Source organism: Polyergus mexicanus, unplaced genomic scaffold (assembly GCF_030449975.1).
Source record: "Polyergus mexicanus isolate NDT 795.1 unplaced genomic scaffold, iyPolMexi1.0 SCAF_1, whole genome shotgun sequence".
In the NCBI taxonomy this organism is placed as follows: Eukaryota; Metazoa; Arthropoda; class Insecta; order Hymenoptera; family Formicidae; genus Polyergus; species Polyergus mexicanus.
In genome coordinates, this window is record NW_027223321.1 from 14,416,144 (window position 1) to 14,440,693 (window position 24,550).

The 24,550-nt window shown below is 34.1% G+C and overlaps 2 protein-coding genes and 1 long non-coding RNA gene across 12 annotated transcripts in view; 1 reads left to right on the forward strand and 2 right to left on the reverse strand.

Moving 5' to 3' along the window:
- Window positions 1–32: 32 nt before the first annotated feature.
- LOC138937044 (deubiquitinase OTUD6B) lies at window positions 33–3,535 on the reverse strand. Its single transcript, XM_070302918.1, has 4 exons — window positions 3,337–3,535; window positions 2,756–3,167; window positions 2,383–2,602; window positions 33–2,242 (listed from the first exon to the last, which is right to left on the reverse strand). The coding sequence occupies exons 1-4, from the start codon at window positions 3,404–3,406 to the stop codon at window positions 2,057–2,059; spliced, it is 888 nt and encodes a 295-aa protein (XP_070159019.1). The 5' UTR covers window positions 3,407–3,535; the 3' UTR covers window positions 33–2,056.
- A 690-nt stretch (window positions 3,536–4,225) lies between these two features.
- On the forward strand, window positions 4,226–8,876 carry LOC138937101 (uncharacterized). The gene is made up of 3 exons (XR_011447458.1): window positions 4,226–4,300; window positions 4,433–4,822; window positions 8,059–8,876. It is a non-coding gene; the product is annotated as an uncharacterized lncRNA (long non-coding RNA).
- The window catches only part of Rdgb (retinal degeneration B), a 30,164-nt gene continuing 13,588 nt past the window's right edge, over window positions 7,975–24,550 (reverse strand). For 4 of the 10 annotated variants that reach the window (XM_070302942.1, XM_070302958.1, XM_070302950.1 and 1 more), the window contains 20 exons: window positions 24,240–24,485; window positions 23,287–23,623; window positions 22,808–22,947; window positions 22,562–22,679; window positions 20,875–21,325; window positions 20,063–20,226; window positions 19,464–19,493; window positions 18,750–18,854; window positions 18,370–18,555; window positions 17,930–18,092; window positions 17,435–17,839; window positions 16,940–17,223; window positions 16,716–16,865; window positions 16,341–16,603; window positions 16,118–16,226; window positions 15,653–15,809; window positions 15,145–15,294; window positions 14,839–15,019; window positions 14,340–14,614; window positions 7,975–8,683 (listed from right to left, as the gene is read on the reverse strand). In XM_070302942.1, the coding sequence (XP_070159043.1) occupies window positions 8,551–8,683; window positions 14,340–14,614; window positions 14,839–15,019; window positions 15,145–15,294; window positions 15,653–15,809; window positions 16,118–16,226; window positions 16,341–16,603; window positions 16,716–16,865; window positions 16,940–17,223; window positions 17,435–17,839; window positions 17,930–18,092; window positions 18,370–18,555; window positions 18,750–18,854; window positions 19,464–19,493; window positions 20,063–20,226; window positions 20,875–21,325; window positions 22,562–22,679; window positions 22,808–22,947; window positions 23,287–23,623; window positions 24,240–24,317 (3,879 nt within the window). In that variant the 5' untranslated portion in view covers window positions 24,318–24,485 and the 3' untranslated portion in view covers window positions 7,975–8,550. Of the gene's footprint in view, window positions 8,684–10,796; window positions 10,871–11,976; window positions 12,247–13,093; window positions 13,211–14,339; window positions 14,615–14,838; window positions 15,020–15,144; window positions 15,295–15,652; window positions 15,810–16,117; window positions 16,227–16,340; window positions 16,604–16,715; window positions 16,866–16,939; window positions 17,224–17,434; window positions 17,840–17,929; window positions 18,093–18,369; window positions 18,556–18,749; window positions 18,855–19,463; window positions 19,494–20,062; window positions 20,227–20,874; window positions 21,326–22,561; window positions 22,680–22,807; window positions 22,948–23,286; window positions 23,624–24,239; window positions 24,486–24,550 lie in introns of those variants that run through there. The other 6 variants (XR_011447457.1, XM_070302989.1, XM_070303016.1 and 3 more) reach the window with 6 other exon arrangements.

Consider the following 24,550-nt stretch of genomic DNA (forward strand, 5'->3'; position numbering starts at 1 on the left):
TTTTAAATTAAACTGCATTGAAAATATATAAACAGTGTTTCCCTCTTGTGTGTATTATATTTATTTAATATCCAATTACAGAAGAGACATTCATTACAAATGAATATATATTTAGAAAATCGCAAGAATACATAAGAGAACAGTTATTTGTATATATATATAGATTAGAATGTTCCTTGTCTCCTCTAACGTTACAATTATAAATCATCCACATTGTATCCTTCGTTTTTTTTCTATCATTTTTATATTATGTCACATAGCAAATAGATTTTTCAAGATTAGTTATCCAAACTCTTATTTATAATGCCTCCAATATATTGTTGCCTCAATTAATGAATTATAAGATCAAACTCTTAAACCAATATAATATTATTCTTTAGAAAACGTTATTAATATTATATCAGACGTAACTTAAAATAATTTTTAAAAAATTTTTATTATAAATAGGAATCTAGTATATAATTACATTTCCAGAAATCTGTGAGGAATTTATTAGAAAATTAATTCGTAAAAGGAACAAAGGAAAACATTTCACAAAAAAGAAAACGTTCTAATACTTTTATATCAGGCTGCGTTTCAAAGTTGTAGACAAAAACTTGCTATGTGAGTCTACAAGAGTCTATTTATTCCAAAAGTTTGGGATCAAAGACAACTTTTATGAGCTAAAATAAATTAAAACACTTTTATCCTTTCTTGTATCTAATTTGTTTGCCACGCTATTTTACTCTAGTTTACTCTGTTTCATACTGTCTCTGAGTCGAATTTTAGAACATAATTCTGGAAGTTATTTATAGGCGCAGATTTAATAGCTGTTTGATATTTCGCGACAACTACTGCGATGAACACGAACAGTATGCGCGATAGAAAAAAGAGCGACACATACTTCATCAATTCTTTAAAAAAAAATTGAAGAACACCGAATCTTAATAAGTACTTGCATAATATCTGCTGGCAGCATGTTTTTATATTGTCTGATATCCACGTTTGAAAAGTATATAAATATTCTATATAAATTTAATTGCTAATAACACAAGAACTTTAAATCAACTTCACACAATATCAAAACTCTGAAATATTTTAGTTACAGTTCAGTCGAATCTAAACAATCCTAAAGTTCATTGTTCAATTTCTGTAGCACATTTAATACCAAATGTAACTATTAAAGTTCGTTTCATCTAACAGAAGAGTCACATGAGAGATACACATGCAACTATATATAATATGAAAATTGAATATACAATAATCCTAGCATATAAGAGTTATATTCTGAATTGCTGAATTCTAAGTTTCAATATAATAAACACAAAAAATGTATATTTGCAGCATATAAAATTTTAAGATGATTAAATATAAAAACGTGTGCCTTATAGAATCTACTATTTCTATTTCAATAGAATTTAGAACTTGTGGCAGTCATATTTAGTTTAAATGTGCAAATCAAACTTTTAAACTGGATTAAATGACCAGGAAAATACGTTTTATTGATGATGTACTGATGATTGATATGTATCTCACATTTAACTAATAAATACAGAAAAAAATTCCTAAAATGTGTGTGTGTGTGTGTGTGTGACTATCAAGATTAAATCTTGTTGTTCTAAATAATAATATATTGTATTTTCAGTGCAGATTTACTTTAAATTATTCTAGAATGTAATTTGCTGATATTTCTTTATAGTGAAATTTGTGATACATTTTACATTTAATCTTTTAATAGTCACTAAACACATTTGAAGAATTTCTCTTATAAATATTAATGGCTAATAATCACTCGCGTAATAATTGTAAAGTTTAAAAATATGATTCTCGATGGAAGATTGAATATTTTTTCTGCTGGCAGCACTTTTAGTATATATATATATATATATATTTTATATATCAATAAAAATACTTTATACCTAAAAATGTATAGTTTTTTTTCCCTACAGGACAAATTAATTTATGACTGATAAAAGCACACACTCATGAATCGAGACATATGATTAACTCATTCGGTAATATAACTTGAAAACCGTTGTAAGACAACATAAATGTAGAGACCTAGAGGAAATTTTCATCAGCTTTCCTCATCCTGAACGCATTTTGTAACGGAATTATAATGAGCACCTAATTCGTACATATGACGATGATAAGTCAATGTTACCTTCTTATTGTTGTTATACTCATCTCCGATGGTGTAAGGAGTTCCTGTAGCTTGTATAACTTCGATTGGACGTTTCAATATATGTGACAACACTTGCAGCTGTAATAAACCAAAATGTTACAGAAAAAAAGTTGTACATGTTAATTGATATATTGGTTCGCGAAGGAAATAACTTGATTGTAAGAATCAACTAATACATATTTATTCTTTACAAACATATGACATATATCTATATTTACCTCAACAGCGCCACCCCAAGCGCTTGTTTGAGCCACATCATTGCAATACTTTTCATACTCTTCGGGTGTCAATAGATCCTCAGAATCTGGATTGGAGAGAAATGGTAGAAATTCGTTCATGTTTTTTTTCAAATGATCAGCCGTCTTTGTTCTAAGATCATCTAAACTTAGAGGTATTTCCCCATTTATCTTGAGTTGATGCGCCACTGCATTATATAAACTACAAAAATTCAGGCTTTTATACATTTGAATAAATAACTCTCAAATGATATCTAAATTATTGTACAGTATATTGTCAGTTCCTTCATTCTTGCCTTTTTCAGCAAAACAGACAAGACTATATACTAAGCGGGAATAATGGAAGATTTTTTACCAGTGGCCATCGCTAGGAATTTCGTAGATCATCAAATTCCGCTTGGAAAGAATTTCCTTTATGGTCTCCATTTCGACATTCCTCTTGCCAAAGATGTTAAGCGCCTCCTGCTCGATGATTCTCTGATTGCGTTCTTTTTCCGCAATTGCCTTTTTTTCTCTTCTCTTCTGCGCTTTGGAAATTCTATGTGTCGGCTGTTCCAAGCAACTGTTGTCCTCATCAACTTCTTTGCTCACTTGTGCAGGTTCTGTCTGTTGATCGCTCAAGGTAACATGTGCCAATCTCCATGCATTTAATTCATCCGCTTGTCGTTTTTCTAAGTTTTCCTCTAAGCGCCCTATCTCTTCCGCAACTTCTTTTTTCTTCTTCTTGTCACCTTTGCAAATAGACTTCTTCAAAGTTTGTATGTGCGCTACAATTGGAAAGAGAATGTTGAATCGTTTCTGACATTATACAAAAAATTTTAACTTTGTTAAATTGGAAAAATACTAAAATCACACAAATTTACTAGAAAAAAAATATATATATATATTGAACTGCATGTGACCCATGGATAAGAATTTAATTTCTGATTCGAATACCTTGCAATTCTTTTCGTTCCTTCTTATGTTTTTGCATCAATTCCTCCTCCATTAATATTGGTTCTGTCATTTTCTCTTAATCAGTTTTAAATATAACCTGTATAATCAATTGTGGATAAAATTTTGGATCAGATCAACGTGGAAGAATTGCACTTACTCACGTCACTATGGAAAGACTGAAACGCTGAAATCTGAAATTTGAGATTGTGAGATAAGAGTGGGGATGAGAGGAGGACAAGAATTAACATAACCACAGACTTCTATATCTAATTCGAGATTTCTCTATGAGCTCTGTTACATGGCATCCTTAATCGGGTTTAATACATCCGTAGTTCTAAGGCTGGCCAATCACAGTCATTCCATTCTTCAGAGGAATAGCTGTGATTGGCCAGCCTTAGAACTACGGATGTATTAAACCAGACTAGGGGTGACGTGTAAACGTAGTCTATTAGAGGAAACTTTTATCTGTGGGGTAAAGTAGTATTGAATTGACCAATCAAGACAAAGAAATTATTGCTCCCTTTGTCCTGATTAGTCAATTAAAAACTAATTCACTCCACGAATAGGATCTCTGAATGCACCTTAAGCCCTACGTGATAGATGTAGGAAATATCTGGACGGAAGCCTATTGTCACGGGGTTAAAGAGGAAGGATTGAAAGTTCTAGTATGACGGATATGAACACCAAGATAGCAGGGCAGCGACTATTGATATTGATTCCTGTACATAGGATACGGAAACTCTTGCAGCGCAGCAAAAGGCAACGCGGTAGCCAATCAACTTACAACTTTTCCATTAGAGCGAAAAATTTATTGGCTACCGCGTCGCCTTTTGCCGCGCGCCAAGTGTTTCCCCCCGTCTTGTATGCGGAAACCAATATATGTATATTGACTCCTTTTCGATATTTCCGAGGGTTTCCCAAAAATAAAAATATCATCATCAGAAACTCTAGATAGGCTTTTATGGTAAATATGTTTGTCCCAACTTCTAGCATCATCTCTTTTCAAAATAAAAGGACGGGTGATCCGAAACACCCTGTATATAACTTTATGATATCACATATATAAATTTTTAGTTATCAATTTAATTTTTTGTAGATCTTCCACAGAGATCCTATGAGGGGTGGGGGGAAGAGGGAATTTTACTCCAAAAGTATGAAGTTTCCTGTAACAAAAGTACGAGATTGGCGAGTAATGCGTTAATGACAGCGAAAGGAGAGAACGGATATAAAAGGAATACTTAAATCACAATGATTCATGATTTATTAATGTCTCTAATGAAGGAAGTGGAATACAGTTTTGTCCGCTAAGCGTTCCTCTCTCCCTCATCTCCCTTCATTTAGAAAAGGAAACGTGACATCTTCCGCGCTGCGATGGAGAAACTTCACACGGAATCGCTCGTTAACATCATTATATATATCTGTATATATATAAAACAATTGTTACACACTAGAGCGAGAGCGCGTAATACAAAACACTGACTTCCAGGTAGGTTTTATTATTACAGTACCTCGTCACTTTCATGTGTACTCTAATAAAAATATAATTCTCATTACATCGATTAGTACACATAGTGATTTCGTTCGCGCGCGCGCTCGCGCACGCATTTCTTTCTATATATGATGTATAAGTAAAATATCTCTTGCAGTCGCTCATCTATTTTTACGGAGTGTCCGCCAAATCACGTGTCTTTGTACGAGTATTTTAATTCAACATGAGCGAGTGAGTTTCAGCCCATTCTTTCTCTCGTCGAGCTTTATAAAGTTCGCTTATACGCATCAACATTAACACAGATATATACCGATTAGAGAGATATAATTGACAGAGATAATCTTTAATTATTTGACTAATTGGTTTTCTATTACAATCAAGTTTAATGATCATTATTGTTTAGACCTTATGAGTTTTTGTAGTGGCGCTTGTTAATTTTGCTTGCAACTGATTGACCTTAATAGCAAATAATCCAATTACAAAAATAAGATTAATTGTTTTTGATTATTTAATTTCATACATAAAGAGAGTAATCGATTTCACAATCAATGACCGACTAATTATTACAAAGGAAACGTCGGTGCAATCTTAAATCCAGATTTTCCTGCTATTTTTTTGTATTCTTTTTTTTTGTTATTTCTATTCTCATCACTGACGGTAATAACGCGTTTAATCAAAGTCAGTATTTTGAAAGAGTTTCCTGTCACCGAAATTATCTTCGAAATTTGTGCCATCCGCGACATACTGAATTAAAATGGAAGATCATTAAACGCACTTCTCTTCGACACGAGGATTTTACGGACATCCAGTAAAAGAATACATATATGTTTTACGCGTACTACATGCCTATACACGTGTATCGCGTATATTCCCAAGTTCGCAACTTGTTGTATACATATACGTATTGTTCACGTTAGATGTAGATGTTTGTGTGTGTATATATATATAACACTATTCTCATGCCATATTACAACAATACAAACAGTCAATATTTAATGATAATGTTGACTTGCGTAATGCAAGCATGACAACTAGTATAGCAGTTTGAGCAATACGTAATGCTTCCTTTAGAATCGGGAGATTAATATGATCCGAGAAGATCATCGAGTAGCACAAGATGGCATGATGGCAACAGATCAATCTCCGTCTCCTTTGTCGCGCTCGATCCTGTTCTACAGGGTGTCCTGATCATTAACGCAAGGCTGTCTTGTCTCTCGTCTGATTTTACTTCAATATTCGTATGTTATTTGAAAAGCGTAAACTTTTTTCGCTCTTTATCAATAGAAATTATATATATTCATCTATCTCTACTCTTGAGATATTATATGATAACAATAATCTTAGAACAATAAAAATACAACATTATCACTTTTCTTTAAATTAAAAGTTACATATTTTAAAATGGTACAATAATTTAGGATTCGATGACCTAAATAAAAAATAAAAAATTATATACCTGGCAATCTTTTGAAAATGGAAAGAAAATAGTATCGTTAGTTAAACTTCTTTTTTAAGAAAGAAATCAATGTAGAAAATAATTTCGCTGTGAAAATTTCGTTATCGATGCAAGATCTATGGGACACCATGTAGGTGGAATCGTGCCCATAAGAAAGATTTTATTGTTTCGTAACGTTGATTGTAATAGATTTAAACTTAATGAGGATCACCATGTTGATTATGATCAATCCCATTATTCCTCCCATTCATCGTTGGTGCGACTCGGAACTGAGACAAATAAATCTTTCTTTTCTTTCTGCGAATATCATCGTACAGTGCGAGATTCGGGAGAATTTACAGGCAGGATAAGATAAATAGAAACTTGGTATTTTATATAATAACAGAAATCAAAAGGGCATCGATTCATTTCAGTTCCAAGTCGTTCACACATCGCGTTCCACATCGCTTTCCTCGACGAAGCATCTAGCAGCTAATCACGTAAATATGACATTTCGCGACCCTCGACCTAACGTTATCCACGAATAACAGTAGTTATTTACACAGCATCTAACATTATTTACATCATCAGCTACAGCTTTACGCGACTATATAATAAGAGGGAAGCTTTGTACCGCTTGTCGCGCGCGCGCGTCTAAACAATGTCGATGCTTCGCTTTATAAATGTAAGATAGGTACATCTCCCAGCGTCGCCATTAAATGCACAAATACTTGTCGATATACGCGTTATTTCCAAAAACTTACTATTCTGTGAAGAATTGAATATAAAAACTCATTTATATTTATCTTATAGAGACAGTAATATGGAAAGATCTTTGTCTCAAATCAATATTGTTATTGCACTCGCATTATCATTATTTTTGATTATAAATAATCGTATTTTTTCAAATTACCGTTACAAAAATACTGCGGTCTTAATTATTATCTTCTTCGATACAAATATTTATCTTGTATCGGCCGATTTAATAAAATACATTCTCTCAGTCTGCGTCGCGAATAAATAATATTTATAACGACACTATAATCTTTTATCTTGATGTACTATAAATTAAACTGTAAAGTCAAGCAGATAAAAAAATCGCACGCGTATAACAAGTATATAATCTATCAATCAATGCGTTACATCGTTATACTTTAAAACTGTCTCATTTTTTGCGAGTATATTTCGCGCGAGGAGAAAATAGCCCTTAAAGAAATTGGCACGAACTTTGCAGAGCATTACGTATTACATCTCTTTATAACGCTCTTGGCAATGAATAGAATCCTAATAGATCTTAACGCTAATTACGTCTAAGCGTGTGTCTCAGTGTGTATCACACAAATAACATTAGATTACGTCTTCTTAATAACAATAGGGAGACTCAGGTAACAGTTTTAACAAGTTCTCTCATTCTCTCGGCTCATTATTCCGCTAAACAAAATTCTATTATTCTTTCGATTTATATCTTTATTCTTATTTCACTCGCTTTTATATTAAAAAGAAAATAAAAAAATATTCCAAATAAATAAATATCTTTGTTCCATGTAAGCGTAAGATTACTATAATAAATTGTAGTGTAAAAATGGCGCTAAATATACAACAACAAAAATATATATATATATATATATATATATTGTATATATATAAATAAAATTTTATTTATTGGAATAATACGAGAGTTTTGCTAATCCCGTATAATAAAAGTCATACGATCGAGTTACAGAATTTATGTAATCTACATAACAAAGAGATTTTCGCAAAATCGAATTGAGGAATTTTTCACATTTAATATTCGCAGATCTCTAAAGGGAATGGATGGAAATTTTCTGACACCACAAAACGTTAAGAGCTAGCACTCGCGTGAAATTAAAAATGATTAAGATCGAGAAGAAGAATAAAAGTCTATAATATATAAAAACACAGTATATTCTTATCGTTATATATAGAATATATATATGTATATAAATTTACGAAACTTTCTAGACCAAGGATTTACGATATGAGAGATATCACGAAAGATGGGGCGGTAACGCCTAACGTCATCGAAGATCTATAAAGAACAGAGAAGAGTAAAGAAGAATCTGCGCAATATATCGCAAAAATCACAATCTTGATGGGATCAACGCGAGGACGTAAAGATTTATATAAGACTATTATACGGAGTAAGGATCCCGATGAAACGAGGGAAGAAAGGAACGGAATAAAAGAGGATATGGAACCGAGAATCGTGTCCTTCCTTCGCGGGAAATTACAGCCGGGACTCGAAGAACGAGCGGCAGCGCGCGAATCGTCAGAGTTTCTCAGTCGCCGCCGATCGGTGAACGTTGCTCGATCCTGGACCCACGCTCGTGGATCGTTCCAAGGGAAAGGGCGCCTTGCCCAATGGTGGCTGCGAGATCGCACGCTTTGCTGTCCTAAAAGAGCTGTCGCAATATCGGCGATAATTAATAAACGATCGTAAACTTCCTCCTCGAGATAACCGAGGAACGCCAATTCTTCCCGATATAGAAATCGATTTTATTTCAAAAAATTTATTTTCAAAGATAGAATAATACTTTAGAGTATACACGTATATCTTGATCATCAATACATGCTATTCTTTCAAAATAAATTTCTCTGATAAATTTTACGATTAATTATTGTATGTAGAATAATATGTATATTATTATATTGTATATTGATTAATATATTGTATATAGAAGATGGATAATTATTTTATTTTCGATTTTTCGCTATTAGATAGCTTTATTCTTATTTTTTGAAATTGTATAGTTATTAGGAAGAAAGAAGGTTCAAGCATCGCGTTCCCAGAGCCATCTCGATAACTTGATCATTTCCATGCGCATTTGACGTACTATCATTCGAATCAGTGCGATTGACAGTACGTATAATACCATAATGTATAATATAATGTATAATATAATGCAATAATTGCATTCTTGAAACTATTCATATGTCTAATTAAGATGTATTGATTGTGTGCGACAGAAACGGATTTTAAAACAATATCTTAAGAAATAACACTTTCTCCAATCATGGATTAAAGAAAAAATTACGCGTATGCGATAAAAATAGCATAAGTATCGATAATGGATAGAGAAAAAGGATCGACTTACACATCAATTAAGAAGTAATTGAAAATTCATTTAAATAATTTAAAATTATTATATATAATTTTGTGCTATTTTTTCATCAAGCACAATATACAATATTACGCAATCCGCTTCTGTATACCGTGTGACGTATTGTGCAATAAGCAGCAGTGATGTATCTTTCGTATTTGCTTATCACATCAGGATAAAAGCGCGATAATGCATTTATCCCTCCTCTATCACACTTAGGCTGAAAACGATTGATGATTTGCTGTTTGTCAATCCACATTGTTCATTTCTGTTGTTGCTGCTGTTGTAATTAACACACATACTTTTTCAACATCCTATATACAGATATTTATTTCAACAAATATTTACAGGATGCGAGAAAAAATATATGAAATCATGTATCTCTTTTGATAGATATTTGGAAAACGAACTTTCTCTTCTTTTACTTTAAAAATTTCATAGAAGGTATATTTTATGATATCTTTTTATCTTTTCAAATCGAATGTTTGAATAATCAAACCAGAAATTAAATATGACGAGATAATATGAAGTAGAGATTGATCGAGGAAGTAAAATTTTTTAAATGTTTTTAGGTTCTTTTTTCACTCTCAGTATTCGACATATGCTATTGAAATGTTCTCTGAAAATTTCATAAAGAGCACTCTATATGTGCTCGTATACCATATATTGCCGCGCATCCCGTAAAGAATAGTGCGCTTCATATTGAAGTTTAACTCGCTTGTGAGTAAAGTGGACATAGATCGCCATTGAAAGCGGATGAATGAAAACAGCACAATGGAGAAAGCGGGGTGTTTTACATTTGTACTGCTGGAAAGCGTGATGTAACATCCGAAGCGTTAATGGATAATGAATCAGATGCAGACGGAAGACACCTGTCCGCTCTATGGATGACAGCGATTATTTATTATCTGTTGTTCTTGAAAATAATCAGAGAGGGGAAAAGGAAGAAGAATCGTGGCACTATAAAAACATTCAACTGACATAAGCGAGACGCGTCTGATCTCTATCCAAGAGCTTGTAATTGTCAAACAAAAAGATTATAATTCTACAAAAATTTTATATGTTAGAATATAATTAGAAATTATATTTTATGCAGGTTTATTTGTAATCACACGAAGAATTTCTTAACATCCGAAACAATTTACTCAAAGAAGATTTAGTATTGTACAATCAATGCGTGGTAAAGACATCGACTCTTCGCACATTCGCGCTGGCTACCAGTACTACGACGAGAACCATAAGTAGGTATAAGAGCGAAAAGAGTAATTCTTTTTGCTCTAAAAAAAAAAAAAGAGCGGGGCAATTGTGGGGCGAAACGATTAATTCACATGGAATGAATTCTAATTGATTCATCAATTTCTACAAAGCACGTTTTAAGAAAAGCCTTAACAAAGAATTGGGCCTAGAGTCTTACATTTTCGGTACGTAATCCTTGATACTGCTTTCTCTCATTAACGTACGCTATCGTTTGTCCCGTGATACCGTCACCTACGGAATGCAATGCTGATGAACGAACCAGAACTGCTCGGAGAGACGAGATTTATCGATAGCGTATACCTATGTATTATATGATATGGGTACACAGCAGAGCGAACGCATGATTGGGGATGAGAAGGAGTTTGTCAGTGTTTTAATGGAAATCACACGGCACGTATGTATGTGCGTGAGTTCTCAAAACTTGAACATTCACGTGTAATGCAATAATCGTGCATGTAAGTACATATCTCTTGTAAATCTATGGCATCTTTATTCGTGCTGCTGTACGGTCCTTTTGCGGACAAGCAACAATCTTCAGCCTAATCTACCACCAAAGAAATCATTTATTCGAGATCATTCCATTATTTTTATTCTTATTTTCATTTAATTAATTTCTGTTCATATCAAGCATGCACACATTCGATTGATATAAATTTTGACGTAAATTTTGTAATATAATGGTTAAAATTTTTTATAAACTTTTTCAAAAAAATAATTATACAATGTAGAAACAATGTTTTTTTTTTATCAACTCAAAAAAATCGTTTTGGAGAAATTCACAACTTATAATATTTTGTTATAAAATATATAAAATTTTCAATTTCTAAATTCTTTTTAAATGACACGATGAAAGAGAAAGAAAGTTTTGTAAATTCTAATATATCATATTAAAAAAAAAATTAGATCGTATGTTTATTCTAATTAATATTTTAAATATCGATTGATATTATATATCATAATTAAAATATTATTCACGTATGGGATCACATTAATGAAACTAAATCAAGGAAATATATTCGTGATATATTAATATAATTAAAGTAATAATAAATTTAAAGATAAATTGAAATCTTATGCATTAATTATATACATTAAAATACGTTTTGATCCAATTTATATATAAAAGAGCATTAATTATCTTATAAAAATATAATTATGCATTATCTCTTTTGATCATAATACAAGTTGTGAACATTCCAATTTAAATAACGATTAAAATATCAGAATTCTCAGTAGACAAAAATATGAAACGATCTAGGTGGTGGATTTAGCATTATTTTGTAACACAAAACACTCAACTAACAAGTTTCAGGCGGAAACGTGAGACGACGGTTTACCTTCGTCGTTAAAGTGAGACCTGTTCGTTTTTCGGGAAGATAACGAAAACGGTTTCTCTATTTCCCGGACGTATCTATAGAGAGGCGCGGTCATAGAGCAGTCATATTAGCCACAAATCCTGGACATGTATGCACTAGCCGATAGATACAAACAATAAGTTTGAGCGTAGGATTACGACAACAGAGTCGCTTTCGCCGAGTGAGAGATAGAGAGACAGAGTGCGATATTTAACTACGCTGACAACGCGACATATCCCTCATAGCAGGTACCTGCAATCAAGAGACTGGTCAGGGAAATTCGCTCGTTGGTGCATTCTGCTTTAACTGACTAGAATAGCATGGGGACGGTGCAGCGCGCATTAATAGCAGAAAGATTTTCTTAAAAGAAAAACAACTAGTAAATAAGAGAATTAATAAATAATAATAATAATAATATTATTATATGTAATAGAAGTTAATTTAAAACATTGATCTAGGTCGGTAATCGTGACAATCATAACAATTTCACACCACTGAAAGAAAGAATATTCTATAATTTAATTATCTATCTTCATTTTTTAATATATATATTTTATCTATCAACACGCGTTATTTATACAATTTTAAATAACATTCGCTGTTGATTCTTTTGTATACTGGTCATAATAAATCTCGAGGCGATCTCTCGAAAAAAAGGGGAAGAGATGAAAAGCTCGATTTTTAAATGATAAGAGAAAAGTAATTTTTTTCTATGGAAAAGAACTATCTCATTAATTTCGTATTACATACATGTTGTCTTTACGTATAAAAAGATGACGGCATAGACCTAATCGTAATCTTATATATACATGTATGTGTATAATCCTTCTACCAATAAGATCGTGCTACGAAAGATTTGAGGAAAAAGCGGAGAATGTAGGCGCTGATTTCTGCTTTTTTAATTGAATTTACGAGTTTAAGCCAAATATTTACTTGAGCGAACGACATATAATATTCGTTTAATTGACTGCCGAAATTTTATTTGCCGATATAAAAATTAGAGAACGATTACGGTAGCTAATCATTTGCCACTCAAATAGTAACTTGAATCGGCGCCTACAGTGAAGAGTAAGAGCAGTAGACGGTTGTAGATAATTACCAATGTGAGTAAATAAATTGTACGTAGATTATAGGCGTGTGTTAGATGTGAGTAAGGTAGATTTTCCGCTTTAAGTAGACGCTGTTGCGCGCCGGGGAGTTCACCGCTGTGTCGTTACTGGAACATAGCCGGTGCTCGTTTTCACGCATACATACACACACACCCACGCACGCATGCATTTGTCACTTGCGTGACAATTCAGTACGCGAATGCCGTTCAGCGTATTGTTTCTCAACTCTTTTTTGTCTCTGACTGCGATAAATAAAAAAGAAAAAAAAATAGTCCAATATACGCCAAGCGAAACTACATTAAATAGTAAAAAATGTGACGTCATTTTTATTTAATGCATCTATCTTTCTTTAATAATAATATTAAATAAATCACAATTGACTTTAAGAATATAAGAGTGTAGAGTAAACTTTCGAATATACATCTTCCGGAAAATTGATGGAATTAAGATTAAATGAATTCATTGGACAACTCACTAAACTGATTGTTGTTAAACTGATAATTTATAGAATATTTTTGAACAGAGGACAATTTAACGACTGTTTTGACAAAAAATACTGAAGCGAGAGAAATCTGCCTTGTAAGGTAACATCATGAAATAGCGGCTCTCTAAAGCAACATCCAGCAACAAAGGATTGAGAGAATTTAATAAACCCGCTTTCACGCGATTATATATTTTTCGTGTAGTAAGTCAGTTTTCAAAGTCAGTTGCATTCCATTCTCAGCAATATGGTTTTTGAGCAAGTTTAGTTGACAGAATTTCGCTTCTGCTTACATACATATTTTTTCTTCATAATTATAGTAGATTGTATTGCGCAGAAGAAAATAAAATATATAGCTCGATTTTTTTTATATCTGTTTAATTATTAGATTATTAAAAAATAATTTTTTTTTTAAACAAGCAAATCGTACCCTGTATTCACGGATAAAATGACATTTCAAAAATGAAAAATTTTCCTATATTGATGTTGCTAAGAAAAAAAATATATAATTAGAAATTAGAGTAGAAAATATATAACACGGATAAGAGCAGAAATATAATTGATACTTCCAATGAAGAAAGTTTCATAATCGTGGCTATATGAGTGCAACTGACTCAATAAATGTACACCGCTTTCGACGTAACAAAACAATAACAATAGAATATGACAAGAAGATATTTAATTCCCTTTGGCAAAACGTAAAAAATCCCTCTTTCTTATTAATTGGCGGAATAAATCATCTACGGAAAACTCACCTACGTCGACGCAAAGAAGTATTTTGTCCCGGCAAGCCGAATTGACCCCTGGGGATCACCATACGCGCGTTGCCTTGAGCGGGACGTGAACCTCCATGCGCTTGCAGCGTGCTCAGATGGGCGGCATAGCCATCGTACAGTATCGTCGCCAGGGTCTGATGCTTTTTGGACGCTTTACCGATGACGAAGATCTGGCTTGGTTTGAGGTTTATCGCCGTATACACGCTAATGTCCTTCTCGCTGCCATACGCCTGATGAATTATCATTCCGTGCTCCTGTCAACCACGTTCAGTTTATTGTAGCAAATGCAATCGCGTGAAAATTGACGAAATCGGAATCAAAAATTGTAAGAAGAGAATTATTGATAAAATATCTAGATATCTTTCGAAATGAAATTCTTTACGAAAAAAATTATTCTCGCTGATCGTGAGAATTGTAGGATCAATCATGAACATTTCATTATCTATTTCTATTGTCAGTGTTTGCTATTCTCACGAACCTTAACAAGCTTATTCAAGTAGGCGGCTTTGTGGGCGAGCGGATCTCTGGACAGGCCGTCGGCGAACGAGACGAGACCATGAGGAAAATTATGCTGCGATAGCCAGGAAATCACTGTTTGCTGTTGCATGTCAGGTCTCGCAGTAATGTAAATGATGAGGTAACCTAATTCCTGCCAATGTCTATCGCAAATATTAACAGAAAAGAACTTTGTTTAAACAATGCTTGTTCGCCTTTTTCTTTAAATTTTTTTCCTCAAGAGAGAAGATTGTAAATTCAACAAAGAATCGTCTTTGTGATATGTTACCTCACAACATCGACGGCACCGGCCCAAACTTTCGGATCTTTGCCGCTCACCGATCTGCTGGCGGCGAAAGACCCATCTATGCTGAAAACTACGCATTCAGTTTTCGGTGGTATTACAGCAATGAAAAAATCTACAGATGTGTGATCTCCCCTGTAAACGCATATTAGTTCAGAGAGATTAGAAGAATTTATATTTCTTATCATAAAAAAATATAAATTAGACAAAAGAGATTCACATACTAATTTATATTAATTACAGTTATCTTTGTTTTTACATCACATTCACTGATCTTCACATTTCACACTTTCATCCATACTTTAGAGCTTTAGACTCTCATTCATAATCGAACATTAATTTCGATCTTCCTCAATTTTATTTATTAATTCTGATTAATTTCAATCATTTATAAAAACTTTAATCTGTTGCATTATTATATATGTTAATTTTTCTCCTTGATTAATGATTTTGATTAATATCTATTTATAATTTCAAAAAGAAAATACATTACCTTACAACCATCTTTACTGGATAGAGTCCGTAACCTAACATTTTGTCATCTGGTATTTTGTAAGTTATCCTACCATTTTTGTCAGTTACCTCGGTAGAAAGGTATGTCCATTCACCTGCCGGCGCGTCTTTCATAATGTGAATATCCACTTTTTCACCTATAACAATAGAAGTGGAATGTTTCATTTTCGTTTTATTTGTAGCATTTCGTATCTTCAGCGATTGAAATGTAAAAATTAGTTACTAAAACTATTATCAAAACATATATATAAATCATTGGCAAGCCTAATAAATAAATAAATTAAAAATCTTAGTTGGTTAAATTTTACTATAGATTAAATTATATATATATATATATATATATATATATATCGATAAACTGGACCATATATACATGCGCTCAAATGCAACAATTAATATTGTATAAAAGAAATTCTTCTCTTTTTTTTTAATTTTGCTTATATACCTGTTAAAGTTATCATATCAATAGGACTGTACATGAACCTAGCGACTAATACTTGTGGTGCACCTTCTCTTACGATGATATCATTCGCTCTGTGATTGGCAGCAACATTCTGAAATGTATCAATGCATAGCCATAAGCGATGCAGCAAAGGACCAATTTAAAATAACAAATATATATAACGCAAAATTTTAAACAAAATTTAAATTGCGATCATAAAATGAACCTTTAGTTTAACAGAGGTACGCTTTTTATTCCATTTCTCTCTGGGTTGACCTGGACGGAAGCTAGTGAGATCCTTTTCCTCGTTACCGAGCAGGGACAAATCGAATCTGCCTAATTGCCTCAGAATAAACGCGATTACATCCGAAGATTCCCAATAACTGGCGTGGAAGAGATGCGGCAGGGCATTTGTAGGAAAATTAGCGAGACCCTCTGGACAATAGAGCGCGTAATCTAGTCTCTTGGTGCCCCACCACTTTTGTGTCACTGGAACGAGAAAGATAATAAGCATTTTAGATAATTTCAAGATGCATGAAAAAAAAAAATATCAACAATAGATATTGCAAATAAATATAGTAATACAACACTTTTTACTTACGGGCAGACACCGCTTGTAAAGGAACATTATCGATAATGCCCGACATTGTACTTTGAAGCGATATATCAGATAGTCTTCTTAAATGCATTTGAATATTAGGAATGTTGAGACCGTCAGCAAACAGCTGCGGATTTGTCTGGATAGTCTCCACTGAAATCAAATTCACAAAAGATTTGAATTTCGTTTCCTACTATTTAATTTGTAATCCTATAATATCCACTTACGCAAGTGATAAGGCTGACCGTTGCCAAGCGGATATTTTTGATATCGGGCGATATTGACTGGCGGAATCAGCGAAAATCTCGCCGAGATTAAAGGTTCCAATCTCGCGGCCACGGGATCCGTGGGATGGAATAGATTGTACACCTGATTGACCAACGGCCTGGGTATGAAGCTGTTTCTGTCAGCGGATGCGGTTTTCCTGTAGGCGAGGACCAGCGCGAGCGGACTGCCAAACGTAAAGAGGTCACCTACCTCGAAGTCCAGTTTATTATGATGCGGGTTATCGCTGTAAATAAGCGCCTTAATAAAAACTAATTAACATTTTCATAATCGTGTATGCTAATTCTGCGTTCGCGTCATTATGTCAAAGGTTTAGAATATTTTGACGTCAAATCGCGAGATATTATTAATTTCCGTTTTGTTTGATTTTTTAAAGCGTTATTCAAAGAAGTATATCAAAGAGGAATTTTGTCGTCGACATAATTATAGTCGCTCACCTCGTGCCGGAAGACCTTCTTCTAGGAGATGGCGCGGATAGATGCTTGGCATCTTCGGCATTACCGCCGTTGTCGTTACCCTGCTGGCCGCTACCACCTTCTAGGATACTGTTCTCGCTACTGTGCCTCGAGTGCTGCGTCGCTCTGCTCAAAGCGTCGTAGGTCAGGATAGAGCCTACCGAATCGCCCACGAAGCAGATCTGCCCGGTGAAGCCTCTACCCTCCTCGCTCTTGATGAAATCGTGATACACTTGATTGGCAGCCATCACTACGCGCGACACCGCGTCCTGATAGTCGGAACTCGAGCTCGCCAGCAAAGGAATCGCGCCGATCGGGATGGTGTCGTGTGTAACTTGCGGCGCATCCATACACGAAGGCGATACGTCAAAGCTGTACGGACTCAGACTGTACAACAAAATTATCATAGTTACATTATTATAATTATGATAACTGGTTCTAATAGAAACGGCATTCAAATGCCGTTCGATATATTACCTTGATAAAATTCCAAGACCCTCGGTACAAATGGAAGGACAGGCGACAAATTTAACGGATACGTGTCCGACCATGCTGGGATAATGCTGCCTCATCACGGATTCGAAAGCTCCGCGAAATGTTGTTATGTCTGACTTTTTCGCGGTTAAATCGACATTCGCGTCTGGAGTACAGAAGCATGTTTTTACACACGTTCAATATATGTACATATATATATAAATTCTATGCCATCAATATCATTTATATAATAAAAAATACATAAAGAATTAAGAATTTGCAAATATATATCTACATTTATAAATTTAAAAAAAAAAAATAATAATTTGCTTAAATTATACAAATTATATTTACATTTTCAATTAAATCTAAATATATAACCAAATCTAAATATAAAATAAATGTTCATCTTTCTATTAAAATAAAACAAGTACATTATTTACCTAAAACACTGCCACCATGCACTACAATAATTAAAACGGTAATTTTGCACGGTTGATGCGTAGGAGAATGCTGAGGGGATGTTGGACACGAGACGTCAATACTGGACGACGTGCGGATCTGCAATCTCTTACTATTTCTCTCGCTGGCGACGCGTTGCAGATACGAAGGCGAAAATATTGTGTCTTCTGCAAAATATAAAAGAAAAATGAAACAAGGCGATACTTCAATCGCCGTGTACATTACAAATACCATATATAAGAACGAATAAGAACAGCTGAAAAAAATCTTTCGCGCAATATTCCACCACTATCTTCGAAAAAAATTCAATAATAATAATCAGAATTATCACAAATGCTACATTTTGTTTTAATATATTAACCTTGCTCGCTTGCCGCAGGCGGTGTCCGTACGGTTGTGTCGTCCCCTTCTGCTAGAAGATCCAAAGAACTCCATTTAGCTAATGAAGAGCTATCTTCAAAGTCCTCTGTATAATCAGAAACGTTAACGCTGCTTATGCAATGCGTCTCTCCGATTAATCGCGAAATAAGACTTTCATAATAAAATATGGATTAATAATATTCAACACAATCTACTCAATGCAATATTTTAAAGAGCATAATGTCTATATTTTAAAAAATAATTTTATAATACGATAATATAAATTATCCAATATAGTAAATTTACGATACAGATCAAACTTTAATCGCGATCAAATTATTCGAATTCTAGATTATATAGAAGTCATATGTTATTCTATTTGGTGCAGTATGTGAAATTCTATCTAATGTATGCAAAAAGAATTGAATCGATTTGTTTTTGGCCGCTAGAATAATTTTTTTACTACGAGCAGAGTCATGCTTCGACATGCCATATGCGCGAATCTCTCGCCAATTCTAACTACATGCTCGATTCTAATTGTTAATCGAAAAATGCAAATTTCATATGTGCGCCAAACAACCCGATTTGTCACATTATGTCTATGTTTCTTGTATTTTAAGATCATTCACTCTGCAGATATATCCTCGATATATGGAGTGACGTCCCTTTCGCAATTTATCTCGCGTTTACTACTTAATCATTCTACGTGTCCTACCTTTGCGTATAACAGGTATAATGAAGCCAGCTGCGGTATGGGAAGCGACATAAAAAATAAAGAGGATAAACACATAAAAACGCAGCACATGCCGTTCCATCTAGCTTCAGTTATCTGTGTTTCTTATCTCGCAGAACACACTTCTTTCATATGAATTATTAACAAGCATCATATCATACACATAAGATTTATTAATATCACATTAATCATTTAAATCATATTTATAAAAGAAATATTTTCAAATGATGAATTATTTGATGAATTTACAATCGATATTTCACTTTATAAGAATTTTCTCAAGATTATTATTTATTTTCCATGTAAAATAATTTTGCATTGTCGATATATCGCGATTCCTGTTATCATAACATCTCTCTCTCTTTTTCGTATCGTTTTAGAATTTGTATCAATGTATTAAGACTCGTTATACAGTTTACGTGGAAAGCAGTATGCCGCGAAATTATTATCTAGCTATCATTCATTTATGATGAATCGTGTGTCAAATGCTTCTCTCTCTCTCTCTCTCTCTCTCTCTCTCTCTCTCTCTCTAGATTATCACAGCATGCTACACGCATGTGCGCATGGAATAATAATTTTACCTTGACAGTCGAAGAACTCGTCGTCGCTACCAGATTCAGATTCCCTGACGATGCTCTCCATCCTCCAGTTCGCGATCTGAATGTCAAAGTTCTTATTGGAGTTCGGTGAATGCAAGTGCACGTTGTTCTTTCTCCATTCCTTCTTCGCATCGCTGCTCACGGTTCTGCAACGTAGCTCGCTCTTAATTAATTTCTGCTTAATTTGTCATTCTAATAATATAAAATCTCCAGTATCATACATAACATCCGCGCGTATGTATTAATGACAAATAATAATCGTCTATGTTACTGTATTATCATTCAAAATACATTCATATTTATTGTTAGTTGCTGCAGTTGAGCTGATTACCTCAAACTATTAATAATAAAAGTATTGTATATTGGTGGATTCTGGCGAGATTATATCTTATCATTTCAAGAGAGCAATGAAAAACCGGCGATTACAAGTGCTTGATATATATAAAATAATCAGTATCATATAAATACAAAAGTTTTAAAATCACAACAAAAGACATAATTAAATTGATTTGCACCAAAATTATTTTTCTCAAAAACTCAATCATTTAACAATCAAAGAAAAGTTTTATTCAAACTTGCTTACTTTTTTCCATATAAATTTATCTCCTTGCTAATTGTACCGCCACACACATACGCTATTAGATTTATCACTGTTTGAAATAATCTAAAACAATTGTCTAAAATTTAAAAGATTCGCTGTTAAATTGACTATTTTAGAAATGAAATGCTGAAACGACCGCGGAAACGACAGCTATAATTTTATAAAACAAATACGCGAGACTAAACAATCTTACTTGATCTCTTTGAGATCGACCGGCGACGGCGAGTCTTCGGGACTGATCTCGTTTTCGGAGCTGGCCGCTGTGTTAATGATGGGAATATCAGACGGTTTCCTAATGGACAACGGACTCTGTGCCTCTTCCTTTTCAATGCTGCCCAGAGTAGCCGCCAATGTCTTGGCGATATCTGAATCCGGCGATGTCATCGAGGCGTTTGCCGTCACCGGAATTGCCGGTTGAATCGTCGTTGTCGTCGTCATCGTCGTTGTCGCCATTGCCATTCTCGTCTCCCGATTCTCGTTCTCCTCGAGCTCATCGTCCGTAGATTCGCCAAGTCCCATCTTGCGCTGCAACGCCAACTGCGTCTGCCGTTCGATCTCCCTGATATCCTCCATCGTCAAACCGTTCCACTCGTCCTGCCAGGCCCAGGCCTGTCTGTGCGCCCGCACCATCGTCTTCCGCAGAGCTGGAACCGACCTTAATACGTCTCACGCACGGACGCACGAATGCGCCGGTTAAAATTAACCCTTTCGATCACGACCTCCTCTGTTGCGGGGAAAAGTTGCCAACGGTAACGTTCGGTGCGCGTAAGCCGAGAGTAATAGCAAATCGATAAATAAATAACTCATCTTAAATTATCCTAATTCGAAAGTAAATCGTCAAATTATTGCAACAAATTTTTTAAATCTTTATTTTTCAAATGTGTTTAGACCAACAAACTGGCAGTCTACATCAGTAAATCTAAATTATCTAACAAATTAAAGCTTCCTGATGACGTCACGATTTAAGAAAATTAGAAATGCGGAAAATCAAGAATAGAATTGTAGCTCTAATAACATTGAATTATTCTTTCGATGAGTGTTTAAGTTATTGTTTATTTGATTTTTAGTTTAAAGTACTCTACATTTAAAAAGATTCTTTAACAGAGTCATGATCGAAAGATTTAATCCTTTAGTTGCCGGACTCTTTGCGTGACAAAATTTAGATCGAGTTAAATTTGCCAAACTTAATGCAACATTATTCATAAAAAAGGGAAAAAATGAATGAATACGTAAATTACAATATATAGAATGTATAAAAAATCGTGCATTTTTTTTAGCAAATTATGACATAACATTATTACTTAAATAATTTTTCACTTTATAATTTTAAATATTCTATTCTATAATTATATAAAACTGAAATCAAGATTCTAATATAATCCTCAAAATTAACTACAAAATAATATTTTTATCACTATATTGCTGCCTCAGTACAAAATAAAATTCTTCTTAATTAATCCATAATTTATGGAAACACAAAATGCACAATTTCTGAAACACATTGTATACGTTGCACGAGACTATACTTAATCCTTAATACAAAAAAAAAAAAAGTACTTATTTTGGCAAAGCTAAAGTTCTCTCAATTCTTTTATTAAAAAGAGAAGAGAACATGCAATATCTTTAAAATAATTTTATTTTTTGGGTGGAAATAATCCTTTCTAAACTGTAGGAGAGAGAGAGAGAGAGAGAGAGAGAGAGAGAGAGAGAGAGAGAGAAAGAAAGAGAGGAAGAGAGAGTGACAGGAAAAAAAAGATTTGACAAACAGATGATCTCTCTTTTATGAGAGATTAATTGTGTTAAAATGTAATTAAATTTTATATTGTCCGGCATCCAAAGGGCGAGAAAGGGCAAAGAGGTGAGCATATTACGGTACTAACCTACGTCGTGTATGAACTTTTCTAATTTCGTTTGCATGCCCCAATAACGGAACTCTACTCGGCATAGCTTGTACGCGCACATTAGTGACTTGCCCGATGGCGTTGGCTGTTGCTTTCCCTAAACGGCGAGAAAATCGCTAATGTATCAACGGTGAGACTACTTAAGCGGAGAAAGGTGTAAACTTTTTGAAAAAGATAAAAGAAAAAGAGAAAGAGAGACAAAAGAGAGAAAGGAGAGATTTATACTTCCACATCGGCCCAATAATCGTCCAGCCACGTATCCTCCAAAGGGCCTCTTCCCGTCTTTTCCGACACGTACAACTTGGGATCCTCTTCCTTCACGTAATCGGCCCCGTAGGGCTGATCCTTGACGATGTCGATCACATCTTATTAGGACGAATAAACGACGGATTCAATCGGGATAAGAATGATAAAATTGATAATCGTCACATATATAACTTTGTTAGAGATGACGTTAAATATTTGTTTGTAATGATCGGAAAATTATTGACACTAAAATTTTAGTATTCCAGTATTCTACCGATAGTAAGAAACGCAAACAATAAATATTATACCGATAAATAAGAAATATAAATAATAATTTATCTTATAATTGTCCAAGAATTTGAAAAATATCATAACGCTCTTTTTTAGGTTCAGCTTTTAGATGTAAAACTTAATTGACGATGTTGATCGATCTAATCTAATCTCCTCTCCTCCTTTACCTACGATCCTGTTTCTGTAATCACTGCCGCTAAGATTGAAGACATTCTCCTGATGGCCATTGTCCGGGAAGTAGTAGGTCTCTATCTCGACGGAGAACTTCTCCACGAATGGACACGTGTAGCGAGTCTTGGTATACGGGTAGGCATTCCATGCTTCTTCCTTGGCGATGAGCGCCGATTTGGGTAGCAGGCTCTTGAACCAGCCCGGCAGGTGACTGCCCACGTGATAGATCTTGTGCGTGTATTGGCCGTCACCGCCTGGACCGTTGCTGTACGGCTCGTTCTCGATTATCTCCACACCGCTGCCGGCACCTTTGCTCTCCTCCCGCGATTTTTTCTGCGTGAATTGTATCATACGGCCAACGGTTACATCGATTACTCAAGGAAATACATCCGCTCATACTCTCGGCCACGAATAAAAATCTTTATCCTTATCTTTATCGACGAGAAAAAAGCAACTCTGCCCTGCACGTTAAGAAAACGCGAATGGAGAAAAAAGTAGAATAGTAGAAACGTACAGAATATACTTGCAGAATGAAAATAATTTTTACGTTATTGAAAAGATGATGTATGAGAGAAAAGTTAAAGAAAAAGGCGCGCATTACGCAACAATGTATCGATACATTTGATGTCTAATTCTGTTCAATGTTTCTTTCTTCTTATCATAAATGACAAAATCAATCGCGTTTCGCACAGAAAAAATTTTTGCAAAAAATTATAAATTGAGGAAAATTAAAAAAAAAAGAAAGAAAGAAAGATTTACGACTTTATATGAGAAGAGAGACCCTATAGCGATTCTTTGTGGTTTATCCGTTTATCAGATCATTATCCGAATGATTTTGCTAGATTTATAAAAAAATGTAAACGTAAATGGACCCCGTAAATTGATTAAATTGTGAATTTTGTTTGAAAACACGAGTCAATGCAAAACTAATATTAATCCTGATAATTACCGCTATCATGTACAGCTGAGCGATTCGATATTCCTCTACCGTAAGAGGTAGCGGTATGCGATACTCCTTGATCAACATTTTATCGGAGCCTGTCCTGTATCACCCGTGCATCTTCGCAAAGTGCATCTTCCCTTCAAGGATACCAGACGCCGAAGTCGCGTTCGACGTCTTCGCGACATCTCGGGAGATTTTTCTCGACGGGAATCGCAAGTGATGTCTCCATTTTATGTCAACAAGTGAAATTTTCTGTAATAATAGAAAGAAAATATCTTTTCAATATAAGCGATTTAAATTCAAAATATTAAAGTTAT